General features: G+C 41.2%; 1 protein-coding gene across 1 annotated transcript in view; it reads left to right on the top strand.

Moving 5' to 3' along the window:
* Positions 1-20179, top strand: part of SLC30A9 (solute carrier family 30 member 9) — a gene marked incomplete at its 5' end in the record, with an annotated part of 59615 nt that overhangs the window by 14108 nt on the left and 25328 nt on the right. Inside the window, 7 exon segments of the mRNA XM_027774489.1 lie at positions 3332-3431; positions 9788-9880; positions 10292-10374; positions 11440-11498; positions 15441-15508; positions 16238-16340; positions 19237-19292. Coding sequence (XP_027630290.1) covers positions 3332-3431; positions 9788-9880; positions 10292-10374; positions 11440-11498; positions 15441-15508; positions 16238-16340; positions 19237-19292 — 562 coding nt within the window.

A 20179-nucleotide genomic window follows, 5' to 3' on the forward strand; every position in this document is an offset into this window, starting at 1 on the left:
AGGGCTGAAAATGAGACCCCTGTTGTTTTGTTTTTTAAGCTTTTTTTCGTTCATTCATTTATTTATTTTTACCATAGGGCACTTGTGCTTGCCAGAGAATGACAGACAACAGGAAAAATGAAAAATCACTCCCCCGGTGAGATGGTTATGCCACAATCCCTTTTCCTCCATTCTCCGCCTGGGATTTTGAGCATGCACTCATATGCACCTGGTGTGATTTTCAAGCTACCAGGTCCAAGACTCGAGCCATGGTCGGCCATGTAGGAGTCCAGTGTCTTAACCACCACACCACCTGCCGGTGCACTAAAAACAGTTTTTTAAAAGAGAGATGTGGTGCTCTTCTCTGTTCTTGAGGAACTTATATTGATTTTGAGTTTTAGGGTTATTGGAGTAAGGTAGTTTGGAGACCCTAAATTCATACAAAAATAAAAATCAGATTGAACTTTTTTTTTTGGAGAGGTTTTTTGCTATGGGACGCGTGTACTCGCCAGAGAGACAGAAAGCGAGAAATCACCCCCTAGGGGGCTTGGCCATGCCGCAATCCCTTCTCCTCCATTCTCCTCTCGGGATCTTGGGCACGCACGCACACACACCCAGCATGAGTTTAAGCCACCGGGTCTGGGACGTGAACCGCAGTCGGCTACATGGGAGTCCAGCGACATAGCCATTACACTAACTGCTGGTCCCCGAGATTGAACTTTCTTATATACTCCTTTCAGATAAGGTTTTGATTTTTATATTGAACTTTAGTTTTGAAGTATTTTTATTAAGTAACATTTGTGCACCCAATTTTAGTAGTTAGTGTGTTATTTTAGGAGGTTTCATGTACTAGAATAGTCCCACTGTAGTGATAGATAATTTTAGGCTTCAACTTGGAAGTAAACAGAAAACGAATTAGTGTGTATGGGGGGAAGGAGTAGAGCGATGTTAGTTAATAGACGACAAGTTCCAGATAGATAAGCAGAGTGAGTTCTGTTAGTAGCAGCAGTGTAGGATAACTATAATGAGCAGTAATGAAGTATTTCAGGAGAGCTACAAGAGAAATTTGAATGTTCGTAGCATAAAGTACTGATAAATGTTGGAGATGATGGATATGCTGATACCCTGATTTGATCATTACACATCATATTCCTGCAGTGAAGAACTACAGTGTACCCATAAATACATAGTTTATATATTTCTATTATAAATGTATTTATAATTATGTGTCAATTAAAATTTAAAAAGAGGAATATTAGAACAGAATGTAAAGAGAATAGGTGACAGTTTGAAACAGGAGACTTTGGTTTCTCTTATTTTGCTCTTACTTTTCAGATATTTATTTATCTCTAGCATGTGGCCAGAAGTCTCACTTTGTAATAATTGATTAACCTAGAACAATGTTGTGTAATTTTTAACTCACAAATGTAGTTGATACCTAACCGATATTTTATTGTTGCTGTCTCTGACCGTTTTTTTAAAGAATTATTTAATTTTATTTATTATTATTATTATTATTACTGTTATTAATTTGGCCAGAGAGAGAGTAGGGGAAAGTGAGAAAGCGAGTCTCCAGTTTTGGGACTCAGACTGTAGTCATCCATGTGGGAGGCCAGAGCCTTAATCATCATGCCACCTGCCAGCCCCCAGTGTCTCTGGCCTTTTAATGAGCACTTTGATACTTGAGAATAAGAAAATAATTTAGTAGAAGGCATATCTTAATTATAATCAACCTTTTATATACATATATATACATATTTTTGAGTGATTTTTGCTATAGGGCACATGTGCTCACTAGAGAGACAGAGAGAGACAGAAAGCGAGAAATCATCCCCCAAGGAGGATGGCCACACCGTAATTCCTTCTCCTCCAGTCTCCTCTTGAGATTTTGGGTACATGGGTATGTGACCAGAGTGACTTAAAGCCACCGGGTCCTGGACTCAAACCAAGGTCTACTACATGGCAATCCAGCAACATAGCCATTACACAGTCTGCTGGTCCCATCTTCCTATAATTCTTTTTAATATATATATTTTTATTTTATTCATTCATTCATTTTTAATTTGACAGAGAGAGACATAGAGAGAGAGAGAGAAAGTGAGAAAGCAAGCCACCGGGTCTGGGACTCGAACTGTGGTCAGTCACGGAGTTTCCAGCACCTTAACCACCATGCCACCTGCTGGTCCCTCTTCCTATAATTTTTAACTGATAAAATTATTTCTTAGTTTACTTTCAGTTTTACATGAAATAGTACAGTGGCTTTAAACTCTTTAACTTTCAACCCATGTATAAAATACTACTTAACATCATTTTATACTATTTAATACTATTATAGCTATTATACATATTGATTATTTTATATATATATTAAAGAAAAGTTTTCACAGAAAGCGCTTTTCTTATATGCAGTACTCTTTCTTTCTATTGAATCGTCGGAAAAGTCATGACACCTTTTTGCATAGAAAAACATAGAAAGATACATCATGACCTTTCTGATGACCCAGTATTTTCACTTTTTACTTATTTATTTTTTGCACCTGTGCTCACTGGAGAGACGAGAGAGAACGTGAGGAATCATGCCCCTCAAGAGGAATGGCCATGCTGCGGTCCCTTCTCTATTGTATGCTCCCACGTGCACATGCCTGACGTGAGTTTCAGGTCACCAGATCTGGGACTCGAACCGCAGTAAGCCATGTGGGAGTTGGTGCCTTAACTACTACACCACCTGCTGGCTCCTGTTTTTACATTTTACACAGTGCTGGTTTTACCCTGAGGTTTGAAAACCACTGAACTAGCCTGTAATATTTCATTGACACTTTGGTTGATTTTTCAGTTTGACCATAAGGAATTTAAATTGTATTAATATGACTTAGACCAGTAAAACCTATACAGGGTGTCCACTGGACAAAGGATTGGCATTTGGGAATCAGTTATTGATGAGCTATGGAGATAAAAGTTACGTGGCCACAAATGCGAATACATCCTATTCCATACGTAGAGAATTTTCTTTTTCTGATGCCGGTCAGTGCATCAGAAAAAAAGATCAGTTTTCTATGGAATTTATTAGTGAGCCCATTTAAAGATCAACTAAGGGGCCAGTATGTGGCGTGGTGGTTAAGGGCACTGGACTCCCACATGGTCTACCACAGGTCAAGTCCTGGACCTGGTGGCTTGCTTTCTCACTTTCCCTCATTCTCTCACTGTGTCCCTCTCTGGTCAAACAAAAATACATACATACATACATACATAAGTAAATAAGTTAGATAAAGTAATTCTTTAAAAATACACGTGTCAACTAGAATGTGACTGTTAGTGTGCATATTTATTACGTTTTCCTGTGTTTCTGCTTTAGTCAAAGCCGTCCTTAAGAAACGAGACTATGGGTCAAAGTACACTCAGAACAATTTCATCACTGGAGTCAGAGCGATAAATGAGTTCTGTCTTAAATCCAGGTACAGTCATTTTTAAAACTTGTCTAAATAACTGTCTAAATAACTGTTTCTTAAAATAAATAACCTGCTTAAAAAAAAATAGATACCTGCTACTGTCCATATGTGGAAAATTTCCTACTGGCTTCTTAAATTGAAGAAACTTTTTGTTCTTTAGATTTTTGCCATAGAGTATGTGCGCTCAGCTAGAAACAGAGAAGACAGTAAGAGGGAATGTGGGAAATGACCCCTTTGGGGGCATGGCCATGCCACGATCCTTTCTTCTCCATCCTTCTGGGATTTTGGGCGTGCACATCCGTCACGGTTTTTAAGCCGCCAGGTCCAGGATTCACACCACAGTCAGCCACGTGGGGGTCCAGCGCTGTATCACCATGGTACCCGCTCATCCCGAAGAGATATTTTTATTCAGTCAACAGCATTAAAACTGGCCAGCTACGGTGATGCAGTGGTAATACGACACTCTTGAAAGATGCCGAAGCCTGGGCCAGCCTGTGGTGTGATTAAGGTGACTGGATCCCTTGTGTCCAGCTCTGCAGTTCGAGTCTGGACCCTGTGGCCTGAAACCATGCTAGGCTCATGTGTGTGCTCATGCCTAAATTCCCGAAAGGAGAAAGGCAAAGGAGAAGGAACCGTGCTGTGGCCATTCTAATGGGAGGCACTCCCCACTCGCCTGCTGCACTGTGGCAAGCACACGTGCCTGTCGGAAGATGAGTTAATAGAGAAAGGAGGTGCTGAAGCCCTGCAGAAAGGTTCTGGGTGCACATCTTATGTCGGCTCTGTTTGGTACTCTTTGTATTTCTTGGATTTGGTTGTCTGTATGTTTTCCTGGATTTGGAGAGCTTTTAGGTAATATTTCATAAAGAAGAGTTTCACGCCTTTACCCGTCTCTTCACCGTCTGGAAAACACAGTATGTGGCTACCCAGCCACTTAATGATGTCTAGGATTTCCCACATATTGTCCTCATTGTTAATTGTGATTTCTCCTTTGTTTGGTGACTTACACTAGATCAGAGGTTTTGTCTTCAAGGTTGGAGATTCTTTCTTCTGTATAGTCTAATACACTATTGATATTTTTTGAGGGAGTTTTTTTTTTTTTTTTTTAAATAATTGTATTTAGTTTTATTTATTTATTTATTTTAAATTTTACCAGAGAAGGACAGAGAAAGAGAGATAGAGAGAGAAAGTGAGAAAGCAAGCTTCCAGGTCTGGGACTTGATCGACCATGTGGGAGTCCAGCACGCTTAACCACCATGCCTTCTGCCAGCTCCTGAGGGAGGTTTTGATTCCCTCTACTTATGTTCTTCATCTACAGGAATTCTGTGTGATTCTTTTTGGGGGTTTCTATCTCCTTATGTAGTCGTTACTTCAAGTTATGGATCTTTTTTTTTTTGGAGAGGTTTTTGCTTTTGGACGCGTGTGCTCGCCAGACAGACAGAGAGAGACAGAGAGACAGAAAGCGAGAAATCACCCCCCAGGGGCGTGGCCATGCCGCAATCCCTTCTCCTCCTTTCTCCTCTCGGAATCTTGGGCATGCACACACACGCGCCCAGCATGAGTTTTAAGCCACCGGGTCCGGGACTTGAACCGCGGTCAACTACGTGGGAATTCAGCGACATAGCCATTATGCTAACTGCTGGTCCCAAGCTGTGGATTTTCTCATCCCTTGGAATTGGTTAACCCTTTTCTTTGCATCTCACTCAGTTTTGTTACCATGAATATTTTCAATTCTGTTTCTGACATTTCTGTGATTTCTTGTTATTCCCATTGTTGGTGGGGAGTTACTGTGTTCTTTGAGGAAGCTATGCTGCCTGGTTTTCTCATACTCCTGGAAGCTTTGCTTTGGTTTTTAGACTCTGGGTGGAGTACTTACTTGTTTATGATTTTGTGGATAGCATTCTGCTACTGTATACTCCGGGGCTTCCCTATGGTGTTTGCTAACTCTGAGTTAGTTTCCCTGTCCTGAGGCGGGAGTGCTGGAATCCATGGTAGGAGTTTTGAAGTTGGAAATTTTAGATGAGTTTTTCCTTTTTCTACTAGAAGAGGAAGTGAGGGAGAATTCCTTCAGAGACACAGTATCTTTAGGTAATTTATTCCTTTCTCAAACCCTTTGGCCTCGATGAGACTGTGGGCTGAGCTGGGAAAGCAAAACGTGAGGTCGCAGCACACGACGTGAGCTGTGTGTGGCTGCAGTCCTGGTTGCAGACAGTATAGACAGCTCCTACCTTGCTCTGGCGAGTCAGAGGGTGGGGAGTGTGAGGCCTGTGACGTAAACGGCTGGATGGAAAGTCTCCTCTTTTCCATCTCTGATGAGACTGGCGTGAGGTGGGGCAGTGAGTGAAGCCTTGCTGCTTTTTATTTGGCTAGCAAAGTGGAGTACATGGGGACCAGCGGGTGGCATGGTAGTAAAGGCACTGAATCTCACATGGCTGGATCTGTGGTTCAAGTCTCAGACCCGGTGTCTAGAGAAACATCTGAGCACGTGTACATGTGTGCTCAGCATCCCAGGAGGAGGATGGAGAAGGGATTGTGGCATGGCCATCCCCATTAGGGAGTGATTTCTCGTATTCCCTCTCTCACTGTCTCTCTCTCTCCATAGAGTGCACAATCTTGAAAAAAAAACCTGAATACTTAATTTAGAGTGAGTTATGTGTATGTTCTAACTCTAGCTATTGCTTGGTTTCTGTTAAGCATAATTTTTAAAAATTTCATTATGGTTGGTATATTTTTCATAGTCATGGAGGTTTATCGAAATGATATTTATCACAAATTGAAACTGCTACCTTCTTTGTGGGACATTTAGAGAAATCGGGTGACCTAGCCTTTTTTTTTCCTTCCCTCACATACATATTCTCTGTGGTACAGCATCAAGCAGTATAAAGTCATTTCTTAAAGTTTGTGGGAAAAAAATCAGAAATTATGAGTTTAGGTACATACACTTTTTTTTCTTTTTTTTTAATCATTTATTTATTTATGTTTACATTTTCCCACATTTACTTTACATATCAAAAAATTTTTGCTCATACTCCATAGTTCTTTTTTTGGAGAGATTTTCACTGTAGGACGCGTGCGCTCGCCAGACAGACAGAGAGAGACATAGAGACAGAAAGCGAGAAATCACCCCCCAGGGGGGATGGTCACGCCGCAATCCCTTCTCCTCCATTCTCCTCTCGGGATCTTGGGCACGCACGCACATGCGCCCAGCGTGAGTTTTAAGCCACCGGGTCCGGGACACGAACTGCGGTCGACTACGTGGGAGTCCAGCGACATAGCCATTACGCTAACTGCTGGTTCCCATACTCCATAGTTCTTGACAGTTACTAAACAACTTTCAAAATTCAAAAACTGAATTTTAAAGATAATGTTCAAAATATTTTTTATAATTTTGTTTGTGACTCTATAACAACAGAGGCAGTATGGTTTTGAATATTTTTGAGAAAATATTTATATGTCGACTACTCAAACTGTTGAAAAGCAAACGCTCAGCACACAAGTCACACATGAACCTTCTCAATTCAGCCCTGCCGACCGGGTATTCTGAGATATACTGTCTGCTAGCAAAGATCTGTCTCTTTTTCTTCCTTCGAAGTCTTCCTCCGGATAATCCTCTGGTTGTGGTTGCTCTTTTGGAAACTCTACTGATAACAATGCTGGGCTGGAAAGGTCCAGGTTATTTTATGGAACCAATTCTTTCATATGGCTTCTCTAATCCTCTCTGCCAGGCAGAGCTGTTTATGGTGCCAGGCCATCTTTCCAAGAGCTTCTGTTGGCTTTCTTGAGATCCACCTTAGTTTTCTGATTCATCGTCATGTATGACATTCTAGTCAAAGCCCTATCCAATAATGAGTATTTCCAATTTTTGATTCAATGCAATAGGTATTATTGAACTTATGCAAATACCTCTTTTGGATCAAAATAAGAATACTCCCAAATATTTTCCAATTCCAGAGGGGTCAGGAAGGAAGAAAAATTAATTTTTTCATTTAAAGAAACAAATAAGAAAAATATTTTAATTGTTGAACCTATCAACAGCTCAAGAGAAAGCAAAATCCTTAAATTAAGAAAACGAAGCATAGTTAAAAAAAAAATCAATAATGTTTTACTCAAAAGTCAATAAATTCCATTTCACCAGTTCAGTTTATGTTCAATCTCTCTTCTGTTGAACTTGCTGTGTTACCGTGGTCCAATCTTTCCATTTAAATCCTGGAAGTTGACATTCAGTGTTACTGTTGATATTTCTTGTCCCTAGCATTAAGTTGGCCATTTTCTTGGTTGCTTTTTGTTCTCTTATTTCTGTATGTGTGTCTTCAGTCTGGTCTTGGCAGATTCTTTCAGGTCTTGTTTATCTGAGAGTGTTTTTATGCATTCTTTCCATATGAACGATAATCTTGCTAGGTATAGTATTCTTGGTTGAAACTGTTTCTTAACACTTTCAATACATTTTCCCATTCTTTCCTTGCTTGCATTGTATCTGATGAGAGGTCTGAGGTTAACCTGATGGGATAACCTTTATAAGTAACCTGATATTTCTCTCTTGCCAATTTTTTAGTATCTTGTCTCTGTGCTTTTGGCAATCTGGCTATGGTGTGCCTTGGAGAAGATCTTTTTGGGTTGTTTCTTTGTGGGGTCCTTTGCATTTTTTGGATCTGGATAGTTTAATGCCTCTAGATTTGTAAAATTTTCTTCCAGGATTTCATGGAATAGATTATCGATACCCTCACTAGTTTCCTCACCTTCTGGGATACCGATTATCTGGGTGTTTGGGTGCTTAATGGTGTCTAGTATTTCTCATATAGTATTCTCATTTTTAGGGTTATTTCTTTATTTATTTTTGGTTATTTTTTTTCTAGATCAAAGGTTTTGCCTTCCACATCTGAGATTGAATATTCTGCATGCACTAGTCTGCTCTTAACCCTTTCGAAGGAGGTTTTGATTTCGTGAATTGCATCCTTCATCTCTAATAGCTCCATTTGATTATTTTTTATGGTGTGTATTTCCTCTTTCTGATCATGCAAGAACTTCCTCACCGCCTGGAACTCATGGTCTCTCTTCTCCTGAATCTTCTGGAATTCATTGTCTCTCAGCTCTTGCATTTCACTTAGGTTTTTCATTTATGTATTTATTTATTTATTTGAGAGGTTTTTGCTATAGGACGTGTACGCCCACCAGACAGACAGAGACAGAGAGACAGAAAGCAAGAAATCACCCCCCAGGGGGGGATGGCCACGCCGCAATCCCTTTTCCTCCATTCTCCTCTTGGGATCTTGGGCACGCACGCACATGCACCCGGCGTGAGTTTAAGCTACCAGGTCTGGGACTCGAACCATTGTCGACTACGTGGGAGTCCAATGACATAGCCATTACACTAACTGCTGGTCCCTATTTTTTTTTTTAGAGATTATTGCTATAGGTCTTTTTCATTGCTCTTACAAAATTTATTTACACAGACTGTGATTAAATACAGAATTACTATTTATTTAGCAATGACTTGATGAATATGTATACACTTTACAGAATTTAGGAGAAAGAAAAATAAGTAAATAACTATGTAATTGATACATATTCTTTGACCTGATACCTTTGGATGGATATTACCTTTTAGTATTAATCTAGATGTAAACAAATAGGACTTTAAAGTTCTAATTTAAGCGTGTAAATAAAAGGTGATACTTTTTTCTCATGCCAGGTATATGTGCATGTTTGCCCAAAACACCAAGAGAGTGGAAGAGGAGGGATTGCTGCATGGCCATCTCCCCTGGGGGTTGATTTCATGCTTTCCGTTTTTCTTTCTCTCTCTCCAGCAAGCGTACACACCCGATGGCAAAAATCTCTTTTAAAAAAAAGATAGTTTTTAAAAGACTTACTCATTTATTTAATTTTATTTGTTATTATTATTTTTAAAATTTAACCAGAGAGAGAGAAAGAAACGAAAAGTGAGAAAGCAAGCTGCCACGTCTGGGACTTGAACCACACTTAGCCATGTGGGACTCCAGCGCCTTAACCACCATGCCACCTGCTGGCCTCATAGATGATACTCTTACATGTGCTTTCCACTTTTTGCTTTTTTTGGTCATACCTTAAAGATGGCAGTGAGTGTCCATAGTAGAGAAAGTAAAAGCATCACTAAGATAATCGAATCTCTAAGCATTATGTTATATTATGAATCTCTAAGTATTATACTATGAGCATCAAGAATAATTCCTTTTCACTGTCTAGACCATTTTTTAATATAAAAAAAGCTATTGAGATCTGTCTTTTTTGAGAATTGATGCAGTTGCTTTAACTCGATGTGATTAATCCTTTTGAAGTACATCAAGTGTATGCGCCGTGTCTGAATAAATTCAGCGTGTTTCTTTGTCCAGTGATTTAGAACAGCTTCGAAAAATCAGACGACGGAGTCCTCACGAAGACACCGAGTCCTTCACTGTCTACCTGCGGTCCGACGTGGAGGCAAAGTAAGGACCCTGCTCTTAGAGAGGGAGAGCAGACCCCAGTGGGGATTCATAGAGCAACACATTTTAGACGGACTCAGAATGGTTTAAATTGTACATTTGGAAACCAGTAATTTGGTATTGATGAATTTGCTTATCTGAGAGTTACTGGTATATACTGGTTAACTAAATATATTTCAGAATTTAGAAAAATTTTTCTATTGAATTTTCTCTTGTAGTTTAGATTTAACTTAGAGGTGCTCCTTGGGTGCTTTACATGATTATTTTCTGAGGGAATCTATGTTTCACTGTAAGGGGTGTGTGTGTGTGTGTGTGTGTGTGTGTATAATATATGTATTTCGTTTAGGTTTAAATATGACTACAATAAAGTTAGTAAAAATTGTTCATTGGTGATGATCATGTATGTATGCACAGATCCTTAGAAGTTTGGGGGAGTCCTGAAGCTCTTGCCAGAGAGAAAAAACTGCGTAAGGAAGCAGAAATAGAATATAGAGAACGTAAGTATATTCAACTTACAGCTGAATTAATTGAAAAGTAAATTGTAAAAAAAGAAAGAAAGGGACCAGCAGTTAGCGTAATGTCTACATTGCTGGACTCCCATTCGTCGACCACAGTTTGAGTCCTGGACCTGGTGGCTTAAACTCACGCCGGGCGCGTGTGCGTGCCCAAGATCCTGAGAGGAGAATGGAGGAGAAGGGATTGCTGCGTGACCATACTCCCTGGGGTGTGATTTCTTGCTTTCTGTTTCTCTGTCTTTCTGGCGAGCGCACGTGCCCTATAGCAAAAACCTCTCGAAAAGGAAAAAGAAAGAAAAGTAAATTGTAGATACTGGAATGGGGGTTGGATCCCTATTGGAAATACTTGTCTTTATTGAGGGTACCTGTCTTTTTTTAAAAAAAAAATTGTTTTTTTTTTTTAACTTTATTTGTTTATCTTAATTTGGCCAGAGAGGGACAGAGTGAGAGAAAGAGAGGGAAAGTGAGAAAGCAAGCCGCCAGGTCTGAGACTTGAACCGTGGTCAGCCATGTGGGAGTCCAGCACCCTTAACTACCATGCCACTTGCTGGCCCTGGTACCTGTCCCTCTTAGGAAAGAGAAGTGCGCTGTCATTCAGAAAGACCATGTGTAATAGGGTGGCAGCTGTGCACACTCTAGTGCTTGCACACTTGGTGGCTTTGGCACTGTTCTGTTCCCAGCAGTGCACAAGGATTCCAGTGCCCATCCTTGCCAGTGCTTGTTAGTTGTGGACTTTGCTTTGCTTTATTTTTATAATAGCCACTCTAATGGGAATGAGATGATTTTCATAGTGTTTTGTTTCTGTTTCTCCTGCGATTAGTGATATTGAGCATCTTTTCAATGCTTGTGCCAACAAGCATTGAAAAGATTTGTGGGGAATGTCTCTTGAAGCTTTTTGCCTATCTTGAAATTTGGCTGCAAATCCAGATCTCTTACAGTAACTTGGTATTTTTGCTGGTTGTTAGTATTTAACATAGTCTTAAAGAGAATAACTGTATTAGTCTACACTGTACTGGTCGGAATAAATTTATTTTGTAATTCTTACAGGGCTATTTAGGAACCAAAAAATACTAAGAGAGTATAGAGACTTCTTGGGGAACACCAAGGTAAGGATTCTTCTGCTCATGTGTGTGTCTGTGTTGCAGGGCAAAAATCCTAACATTAGTCCATTGAGAAATCTTAGTGTGTCTGATCTCATTTCAAGATTCTCTGTGTGCATTGTGCTTTACCGAATTTTACAGTCTGTTTCTATTTGTTTCCATCTTATTTTCTTGAAAGTTTTAAAATTGGGGCATAGGTTTTATTTGCGTTCTCTCATGTTATGAACCTTGTAAGCATGTACAATAGATATAGATTGGGGAGAAGACTTTATTTTCTTAACTTTTGGCAAGATTTATATTTCATAAACACCATTAATTTCCTTTATTCTCTCTCCCACTCCTAACTCTGGTGAATGTTCAGACTGCCAGCTATTTGCTTATACCTAAGAAGCTCCCCTGGCAGAGAAAATGATATCATTTTGTAAAATTGTTTTTTCTTTATTACACTTTTCTCGATGGTCTTGTCTTTACCATACGACTGTGCAAACCAGTGGGTGCTCAGTATTATCTAAGAAGTCTTACTGAACTCCCGTAGCAGGTTCACTCGCTAGTCTGCAAAATCGCTGTCTCATGCCTTTTCCACTTTGCAGATGCCCCGTAACCACTCTTTTCTTTAGCTGCTAACCTTGCTTCATGCGTCATTGAAAAAGCAGATGTAATCTGATAAAAGTAACTCTTATTGTTGTCACCAGATTCACTAACTTTTATTTATTTATTTATTCATTTATTTTAAGGTTTTAGCCACAGGGTACATGTGCTCACTGGAGAATCATAGAGAGGGAAAGTGAGAAATCATTCCCCAGGGGGCTGACCATGTCTCAGTCTCCTCATTCTCCTCCTGGGGTCTTGGCATGCACGCATGTGAGCCCAGTGTGTTTCTTTCTTTTCTTTTTTGTAACGGTCATAGAGAGAGGGCACATGCGCTCACCAGAAGGACAGAGAGACAGAAAGCGAGAAATCACCCCCCAAGGGGGATGGCCACGCTGCAATCCCTTCTCATCCATACTCCTCTTGGGATCTTGGGCATGTACGCACACGCGTAGGGCATGAATTTGAGCCACTGGGTCCAGGACTCGAACCGCGGTTGGCTACATGAGAGTTCAGGGACATAGCCATTACGCCAACTGCTGGTTCCCTTGAGCCCAGTGTATTTCAAACTGTCAGATCTGGAACTCGAACCACGGTCGGCCATGTGTGAGTCCAGTGCCTTAACCACTACGTCACCTGCCGGCTCCCATATTTACTAACTCATTTGTGCATGTGTGAAAATACTGTTTTCCTTCCTACTAGAAGGGGATTAGTATTGGGACCAGAATAGAAAATTCACCTTTAATGTCCCAGTTCTTATTCTTTTTTTCTTTTCTATTGTTTTTTCTTCAGTTTTGCTATAGCACATGTGTACTTGCCAGAGAGAAAGAAAGACAGAGAAAGTGAGAGATTACCTCTGGGGAGATGGCTATGCTACAGCCCCTTCTCCTTCATTCTCCTCTTGTAACTTTGGGCATGCATGCATGATTCCAGAGTAATTTTTCAAGACCGTCGGGTCTGGGACTTGAACTGCTCAGTCGGCCTCGTGGGATCCAGCCTTCTTAACCTTCATGCTACCTGCTAGCCCACACCTCTTATGCTGTCCCAGACCCAGTTCAGTTGGGCTTTGATCCCCACCATCCTTCTGATGAGGCTCTTACCAAAATGCCAAGCAGTCTAATATCCAGAATTCACTTTCCATTTTTAAAAAAAGAATAAACTGGGCCAGCAGGTGGCATGGTGGTTAAAGGTACCGGATTCTCACGTGGCTGACCGCAGTTCTAATCCTGGACCTGGCGGCTTGCTTTCTCACTTTCTCTCTCTCTCTCCCCCTGCTTTGTCACTGTCTGGTCAAATTGAAATAAACAAATGAGTAAATAAATAAGGTTAATAAAATCATTCTAAAAAGGAAATAAAAACATAAATTGGAGAGTGGGAGGGAGGGGCTTGGAGAAAGAAAACCATTTAACAGACATAAGAATGGAAAACCAGCTCTTGAGGATGATACGTGTGGTAATCTCTTTGATTTAATTCATATACAATGCATGCATGCTTTGAAAAACCCCATTGTATGCTGTGCAAATGTACAGTGATTAAACGTCATAAAATGTACAGTGATTGAATGTAAATTTAAAAAATATATAGACTCTGTCAAGTCTCTGCTCAAAACCATTCAGAGGCTACTTTTGGCCTTTGGAATAAGACTAAATTCCTTTCTCTAGTGTACAGGGTCCTGTGGACTGTGGCCCTGGCCCTGGCCCTGGCCTTGGCTCTTACCTTAGCACCTTCCATTTTCCTTGCCTTTTACGCTCTGCCACACCAGCCTAACTTCCACCTTTCGTTCACATTCACATCAAGGTTGTGTCTGTTCCAGCATCTTTGACCTTGATGCACGTGCGGCCCGAGATACCCTCTTTACGTAATTCCCTCTTCCTCATCGTTTGGTCTTTCCCTCTGCCTGTCCGAGCGAACGTAGCCCCCTCCGTCCCGTCTCCGCGTCTCTTTCTCAGTGCCCTCTCTGGTTTCCCTGTCGCGTTCATCACTGTGATGTGTGTGTGTTCCCCGGCCTTCTCTGCCCTCCTGTGCGGACCGAGGTGTAAGGTGGCAGGAGCTCGCCTCGTATGCTCTCGTGCCCCAGCATCAGAACTGTGCCGACATACAGTGGTCGCACAGCATGACCAAGACGAATTACACACAGCAGGAAATACAGGACTTTTAATAGAGATGTGAAGCGTCATCAGAAATTAGTGGGAGTGAGTGCTTTTGTGTGTGGTCAGGGATGGCTTTATGTTTAGAAAGGTACCACTTAGCTCGACATGACAGAGATGGGTAAAACTTACAGGTGGTAGTGGGTGATAACATTCCAGAAGAGTAACAAAGATTAAAAAAAAAAGACATGGAAGTATATATTTTAAGAAACAGCAAAAGAAAATTTAGCTCAAAAATAATTTCCCCAAATACGCTTCTCTACTTGTTTTGTTCCCCTTTGTTTTAGTCTCTCTTGAAATTAACACACCATTTTTACTTGAGGTCTTTCATCCCGAGAGTAGTCAGGACTTAAATTAGAGCAACAGACTTGCTGGCTTTGGCTGTTCCTTTTTTAAAAGTTAAAGTTGCTTCAGTGACAGAAGACTTTGTATAGATTTCAGTTTAATGCTTTTTTTTTTTTAAGGTTTTTGCTGTAGGGTGTGTGCACTCACTAGAGAGAGACAGTGAGAGGGAAAGTGCGACATCTTCCTCCTGGGGAATGTTGATGCTGCAATCCCTTCTCCATTTTCCTCTCGGGGGTTTGCGTGTGCATGCACACATGTGTACCCAGCGTGATTTTCAGGTCCCCAGGCGATTTCAGTTTAATGCTTTTTTTTTTTTAAGGTTTTTGCTGTAGGGTGTGTGCACTCACTAGAGAGAGACAGTGAGAGGGAAAGTGCGACATCTTCCTCCTGGGGAATGTTGATGCTGCAATCCCTTCTCCATTTTCCTCTCGGGGGTTTGCGTGTGCATGCACACATGTGTACCCAGAGTGATTTTCAGGTCCCCAGGCCCAGGACTTGAACCGCAGTCAGCCATGTGGGAGTCCAACGCCTTAATCACCTTGCCACCTGCTCGCCCCAGTTTAATACATTTTAATCACTTTATTACTAGTTTCTGTGTAGCCATCTCAGCTTATTAAAGTAAACAGGACATAACTAATAAGGAAAGAAAATAAACAAATAAGATTCTGGAAAAAGACCTAGAAGCACTTTTAATTTCTAGCTTTTTTTCTTTTTAAAGAGAAGATTCTGGAGAAAAAGAATTAAATTAGTAGTCCTAGTTATTCAGCGTTTTTGATAGAGGAGAAATTTTCTGGTGTGTCAGAACCACCAGCTGTAGTGCCCAAAGCACAGTGAAATATTGTGAGGTTTTCATTTTTGCTTTTTGCAGCCACGCTCCAGGACAGCATCCGTGTTCTTTAAGGGACCAGGAAAAGTGGTGATGGTTGCCATTTGCATGTAAGTACTGACAAATACGGCATTTTATATAGAAATATATTCCTCTTAAGTGTGCGTGCGTGCGCGCGTGTGCGTATGTCTGTGTGTATTACTTGGTAGCTAGCTACAGAATTAGAGGTTTATATTGTTTATGGAACAAATACCAAGTAAGTCTTTATTATCCTCAGTTAGGTGGTGCAGGAAGACTGAGTCCCGATAGCTGCCCATGCTCTGTTAGCGCTCACGCGTGTGGGACTCTGAACAGCCAGCTGAGATCGAGCCGTGCGTTCTTTAGCGTCCGGTCATCTAGGACGACCCTGAGACTGGTCTGGCTTTGTCCTCACATCCGGCATCTGCCCACTTAAGCAGCAGACCTTCATTGAAGTTTTGCTTTTGTCACTGACCTAATCGACCCCTATCTAGGGGAGATCCTCTTTCACCTACCTAAAACACAGTTGCCCTTTTAATCTCATCTTGTCCAAATATAGAACACTCTCTGTCCTCCTCCAAATGCGTGTAAGTAATTAGCTCACACACAGCATGCCTCTCCTTTTGAGTACTCAGTGGTATCAGAATCTCTATTTTTCACATTTGTACTCTTGTTCCCTAAATAGTAATGCATTCTTTCAGACTAGGAATCCTTTTTCATTTACGTTGAACAGAATCTAGAAGTATGCGAAGTCAATTGAAGAAGCTTTCCGTGGAAACTGTGATCTGAACCTGTACTGCATTGTTCTCTTTCTCCCCTAGCAATGGATTAAACTGCTTCTTTAAGTTTCTTGCCTGGATTTATACGGGCTCAGCAAGTATGTTCTCAGAAGCCATACATTCGTTATCTGACACGTGTAATCAGGTGAGGATGAAAACTTCTATAGTAATCATCTTAAAGTAGTTTCTTAGACAGTAGTCTAAAAATTGATCTGTTTAAAAACTGAGTGACTCCTCTAGTTTGCTCATGAAGAAAATGAAAGTTCTTTTACTTTAGAGCAAAGCACATAGATTTGATAGTATTTTAAAACAGGTTGTTTCCTTTAAGAACTTCCTAGAGGGAACCAGCAGTTAGTGTAATGGCTATGTCGCTGGACTCCCACATAGTCGACCGTGGTTCGTGTCCCGGACCTGGTGGCTTAAAACTCACGCCGGGCGTGTGTGCGTGCGTGCCCAAGATCCCGAGAGGAGAATGGAGGAGAAGGGATTGCGGCGTGCCCATCCCCTGGGGGTGATTTCTCGCTTTCTGTCTCTCTGTCTCTTTCTGTCTGTCTGGCGAGCACAGGTTTTCGCCCTATAGCGAAAAACCTCTCCAAAAAAAAAAAAAAAACTTCCTGGAGTGGGTGTCAGATGATTGTGCCGGTGGTAAAGCACAGTGATCTGAAGTCCGCCACACAGGAGGGTTTCAGCTTGTGTCCAGAGACCTCCCTGAGTACTCCAGGCATGCATGTGCCCATGACACACAACTGGCCGAGGCAGGGTGTGGGTGTGGGTGTGGATGTTGATGTCAAGATACTGTTGAGGGGCTGGCACGTAGTGCAGTGGTTAAATGCTACAAAGAAAAAGCTGGATCCCACATGGCCAACCAGAGTTCGAATCCCAGATCCAGCAGCTTGAAAAAACATGATGGGTGCACACGTGTGCTATCTTTACAGGTGAATTGGAGGAGAAATGATTGCAGCATGACTAGGCCCTGTTGGGGGTAAGGTGGATGCACGTTCTCTCTCTCTTTCTCTCATGTGTGCATACATTCCCTCTGGCATGAAGAAAAAAAAACCAAGTCCTTCTGGGGGTGCTGTCTCTCTCTGTGTCTAATACTCATGGAAGAAATAAATAATTTTTTATAAGAGAGGTTTTTGCTATAGGATGTGTGCGCTTGCTAGAGAGACAGAGAGAAACAGAGACAGCAAGTGAGAAATCACCTCCCCCAGAGTGGATGGCCACGCCACAGTCCCTTTTCCTCCATTCTCCTCTCAGGATTTTGGGCACACTCGCACACGTGCCTGGTGTCAGTTTTAAGCTGCTGGGTCCAGGACTCAAACTGCAGTCGACTACATGGGAGTCCAGTGATGTAATCATTATGCTCTCTGCTGATCCCAGAAATAAATAACTTAAAAAAAGATGTTGAAAAAAGTGTAGTAGATAGCCATGAGCTGATCTGGAATAATAACCAAGACAAACTGAGTAAAAAGTATCGAGTTGATACTCAGTGGTGGCAAACGTGGGCATTGATAAGTTCCAATGGACACTTTTTAACAAAGGCTCGAATATTAAAAGGTATAGAAATGAAAGAAAGGGGCGAAAGATGAAGGAGGCGAAAAAGGAAAAAGGAGGAAGGAAAAGGATAATTAGGATTAAAGACAGAGTCACGTTTTTGCTATTTCCTTAGTTTTCTTTTTTTTAAAAGACAGGCTCTCTCACTGTCCCAGCTCTGCCTCAGCCTCCCTGCTGGGACTACAGGTGCCTGCCTCCTTGTCTGGCTGTTAGTCGGAGCAGAAATCAAGCCCAGGCCTCCAGCGTGTGGAGCAGTGTCTAAGCTGCGTGCTTAAGTGCTCTGGGCTGTAGACTTTTTTCTTAAAGAAATGCAATCGTGTGTAACTAGTCCATCCTAGTCCCTCCCTCTGCTCTCCAGGTAATCACTGCTCTGTACGCACTGGTTTATATACGTCCTGTATCCGTTTTTGCAGTTTTATTAGAAATACGTGTCCATACACAATAGGTGCTGCTTCGGCTTTTCTTATGTTCTTTTATTTTTAAAATTTATTATCAGTATTATTAGTATTTTTAAAATTTTGTTATAGACCCGTGTGCTCACCAGAGACAGACAGAGCGAGCGAGAAAGTGAGAAAGCAAGTTGCCAGGTCCAGGGCTCCAACTGCGGTGGGCTACGTGGGAGTCCAGCGCCTTCGCTGCCCCGCCACCTGCTGGCCGCTGCGCTAGCTTTTCACTGTCTTATTTGGACAGCCGCCCACGTTCTTCTTCCTGTGAGAGATCAGCTAGTAGAGATGGTCTTAATTCTGCTTCTCTCTTCAAAGGTATAGACATGGTTAAACGTGTGTTCTCCTAGTCTTTTCCTGAAAATTGGATGTAATTTTCAAAAACTACAAAGCCCAAATTGTCCTTCATACACATGGTTTGACACTTACCCCCTTTGCTTAAAGGTGTGCGTTAGTACAGAAAGTCCCTGCCAGCCCCATCTCACAGAACCACCGTGAGAGTAATACGTGATTTACACTTTATTTTATTGTTCTTCATTGATGGATTTTAGGTTGCTTTTATGTTTTTTTTTTTCTTATTTTGGAGAGGTTTTTGCTATAGGGCATGTGCACTCACCAGAGAGACAGAGACAGAAAGCGAGAAATCACCCCCCAGGGGGGATGGCCATGCTGCAATCCCTTCTCCTCCGCTCTCCTCTCGGGATCTTGGGCATGCATGCACATGCGCCCGGCATGAGTTTAAGCCACCGGGTCTGGAACTTGGACCGTGGTCGACTACATGGGAGTCCAGCGACATAGCCATTACACTAACTACTGGTCCCACTTTTATGTTGTTCATCTTTATAAACAACGGTGCTCTGAACCCTTTTGGGGTGATTTTTCTTCTTGCAAGGTAAGTACTGGAAATCAGAATTGCTAGGCCACCGGACGTGCATGTGTTGCGTTTCTTTGTTTTGTGAGCTTGCACACTTCTGATAGGCTTAACCATATTAGACTCTGCATCTTGCCAATGATTATTTACCTTTTTTTCCTTCTTCTCCGTAGGGTTTACTAGCATTGGGCATCAGTAAGTCTGTTCAAACACCAGATCCTTCTCATCCGTAAGGACATCGCCTTTTTTGTGTTTCTGTATTTGTTTTGGTAACAGGTCATTGAAATAAGAACAACTGAATTTGCTGTCTCCTGTAATTTATATACCTGCAGTTTGTTAAAAGTTTGATCATTACTCCACTATAGTATCTAAAATGCAGGACTCATCGGTGTGTCATAGTAAATTCAAGGTGTAATTTGAACATGGAGTTTTAATTATTTTATACTTTGTAACACAGAATGGAGATCTTGTCCTCTTCATTCTTGATAGTTAATAGCAAGTACATATTCTGATCTTGGAGGTCTGTTTGATTTGGGTCCAAGGAAACATTCCAGATTTAGATTCATGAGCTGCCCAACCTAGCATTTTGGCGATAATTTCTATAAATACATGCTTATTTTAATTAATTTAATCCAATTATAATTTAGTGTTAACAGAAATAGTATTCTGTTAATATTTAAAAATAATTTCTTTGTGGGCCAACTCCATGGCCTAGTGGTTACAGGAACCAGATCCCATAGAGCTGACTGTGCAGTTTGAATTTCATCCCCGGTGGCTTGATGAGCATGCTGGGTGCACGTGGGTGTCTCCAAAGGATGGAGAAATGGAGAAGGGATTGCGACTGACCATCCCCATTGGGGGCACTATCTCCTTCTCTCTCTGTTCATCTTTCTGCCTCCTCCTGGCTGGCACATGGTACCCTATGCCAGTAAGAATTATTTACAAAATGAGTATACTTTTTAGAATACAGTACTTTGAATTCTATCAGTTATTTGGTAGATTTTATTTTTTCTCTTGTTTCTATTGACATGACCATCTGAAACTTGAATTCCACATGGATAATATTTTTTTATAATTATTTTATTTTTATTTATTCATTCTTTTTTTTTTTTTTTT

This window comes from Tupaia chinensis, unplaced genomic scaffold (genome assembly GCF_000334495.1).
Source record: "Tupaia chinensis unplaced genomic scaffold, TupChi_1.0 Scaffold000442_1, whole genome shotgun sequence".
Lineage (NCBI taxonomy): Eukaryota > Metazoa > Chordata > Mammalia > Scandentia > Tupaiidae > Tupaia > Tupaia belangeri.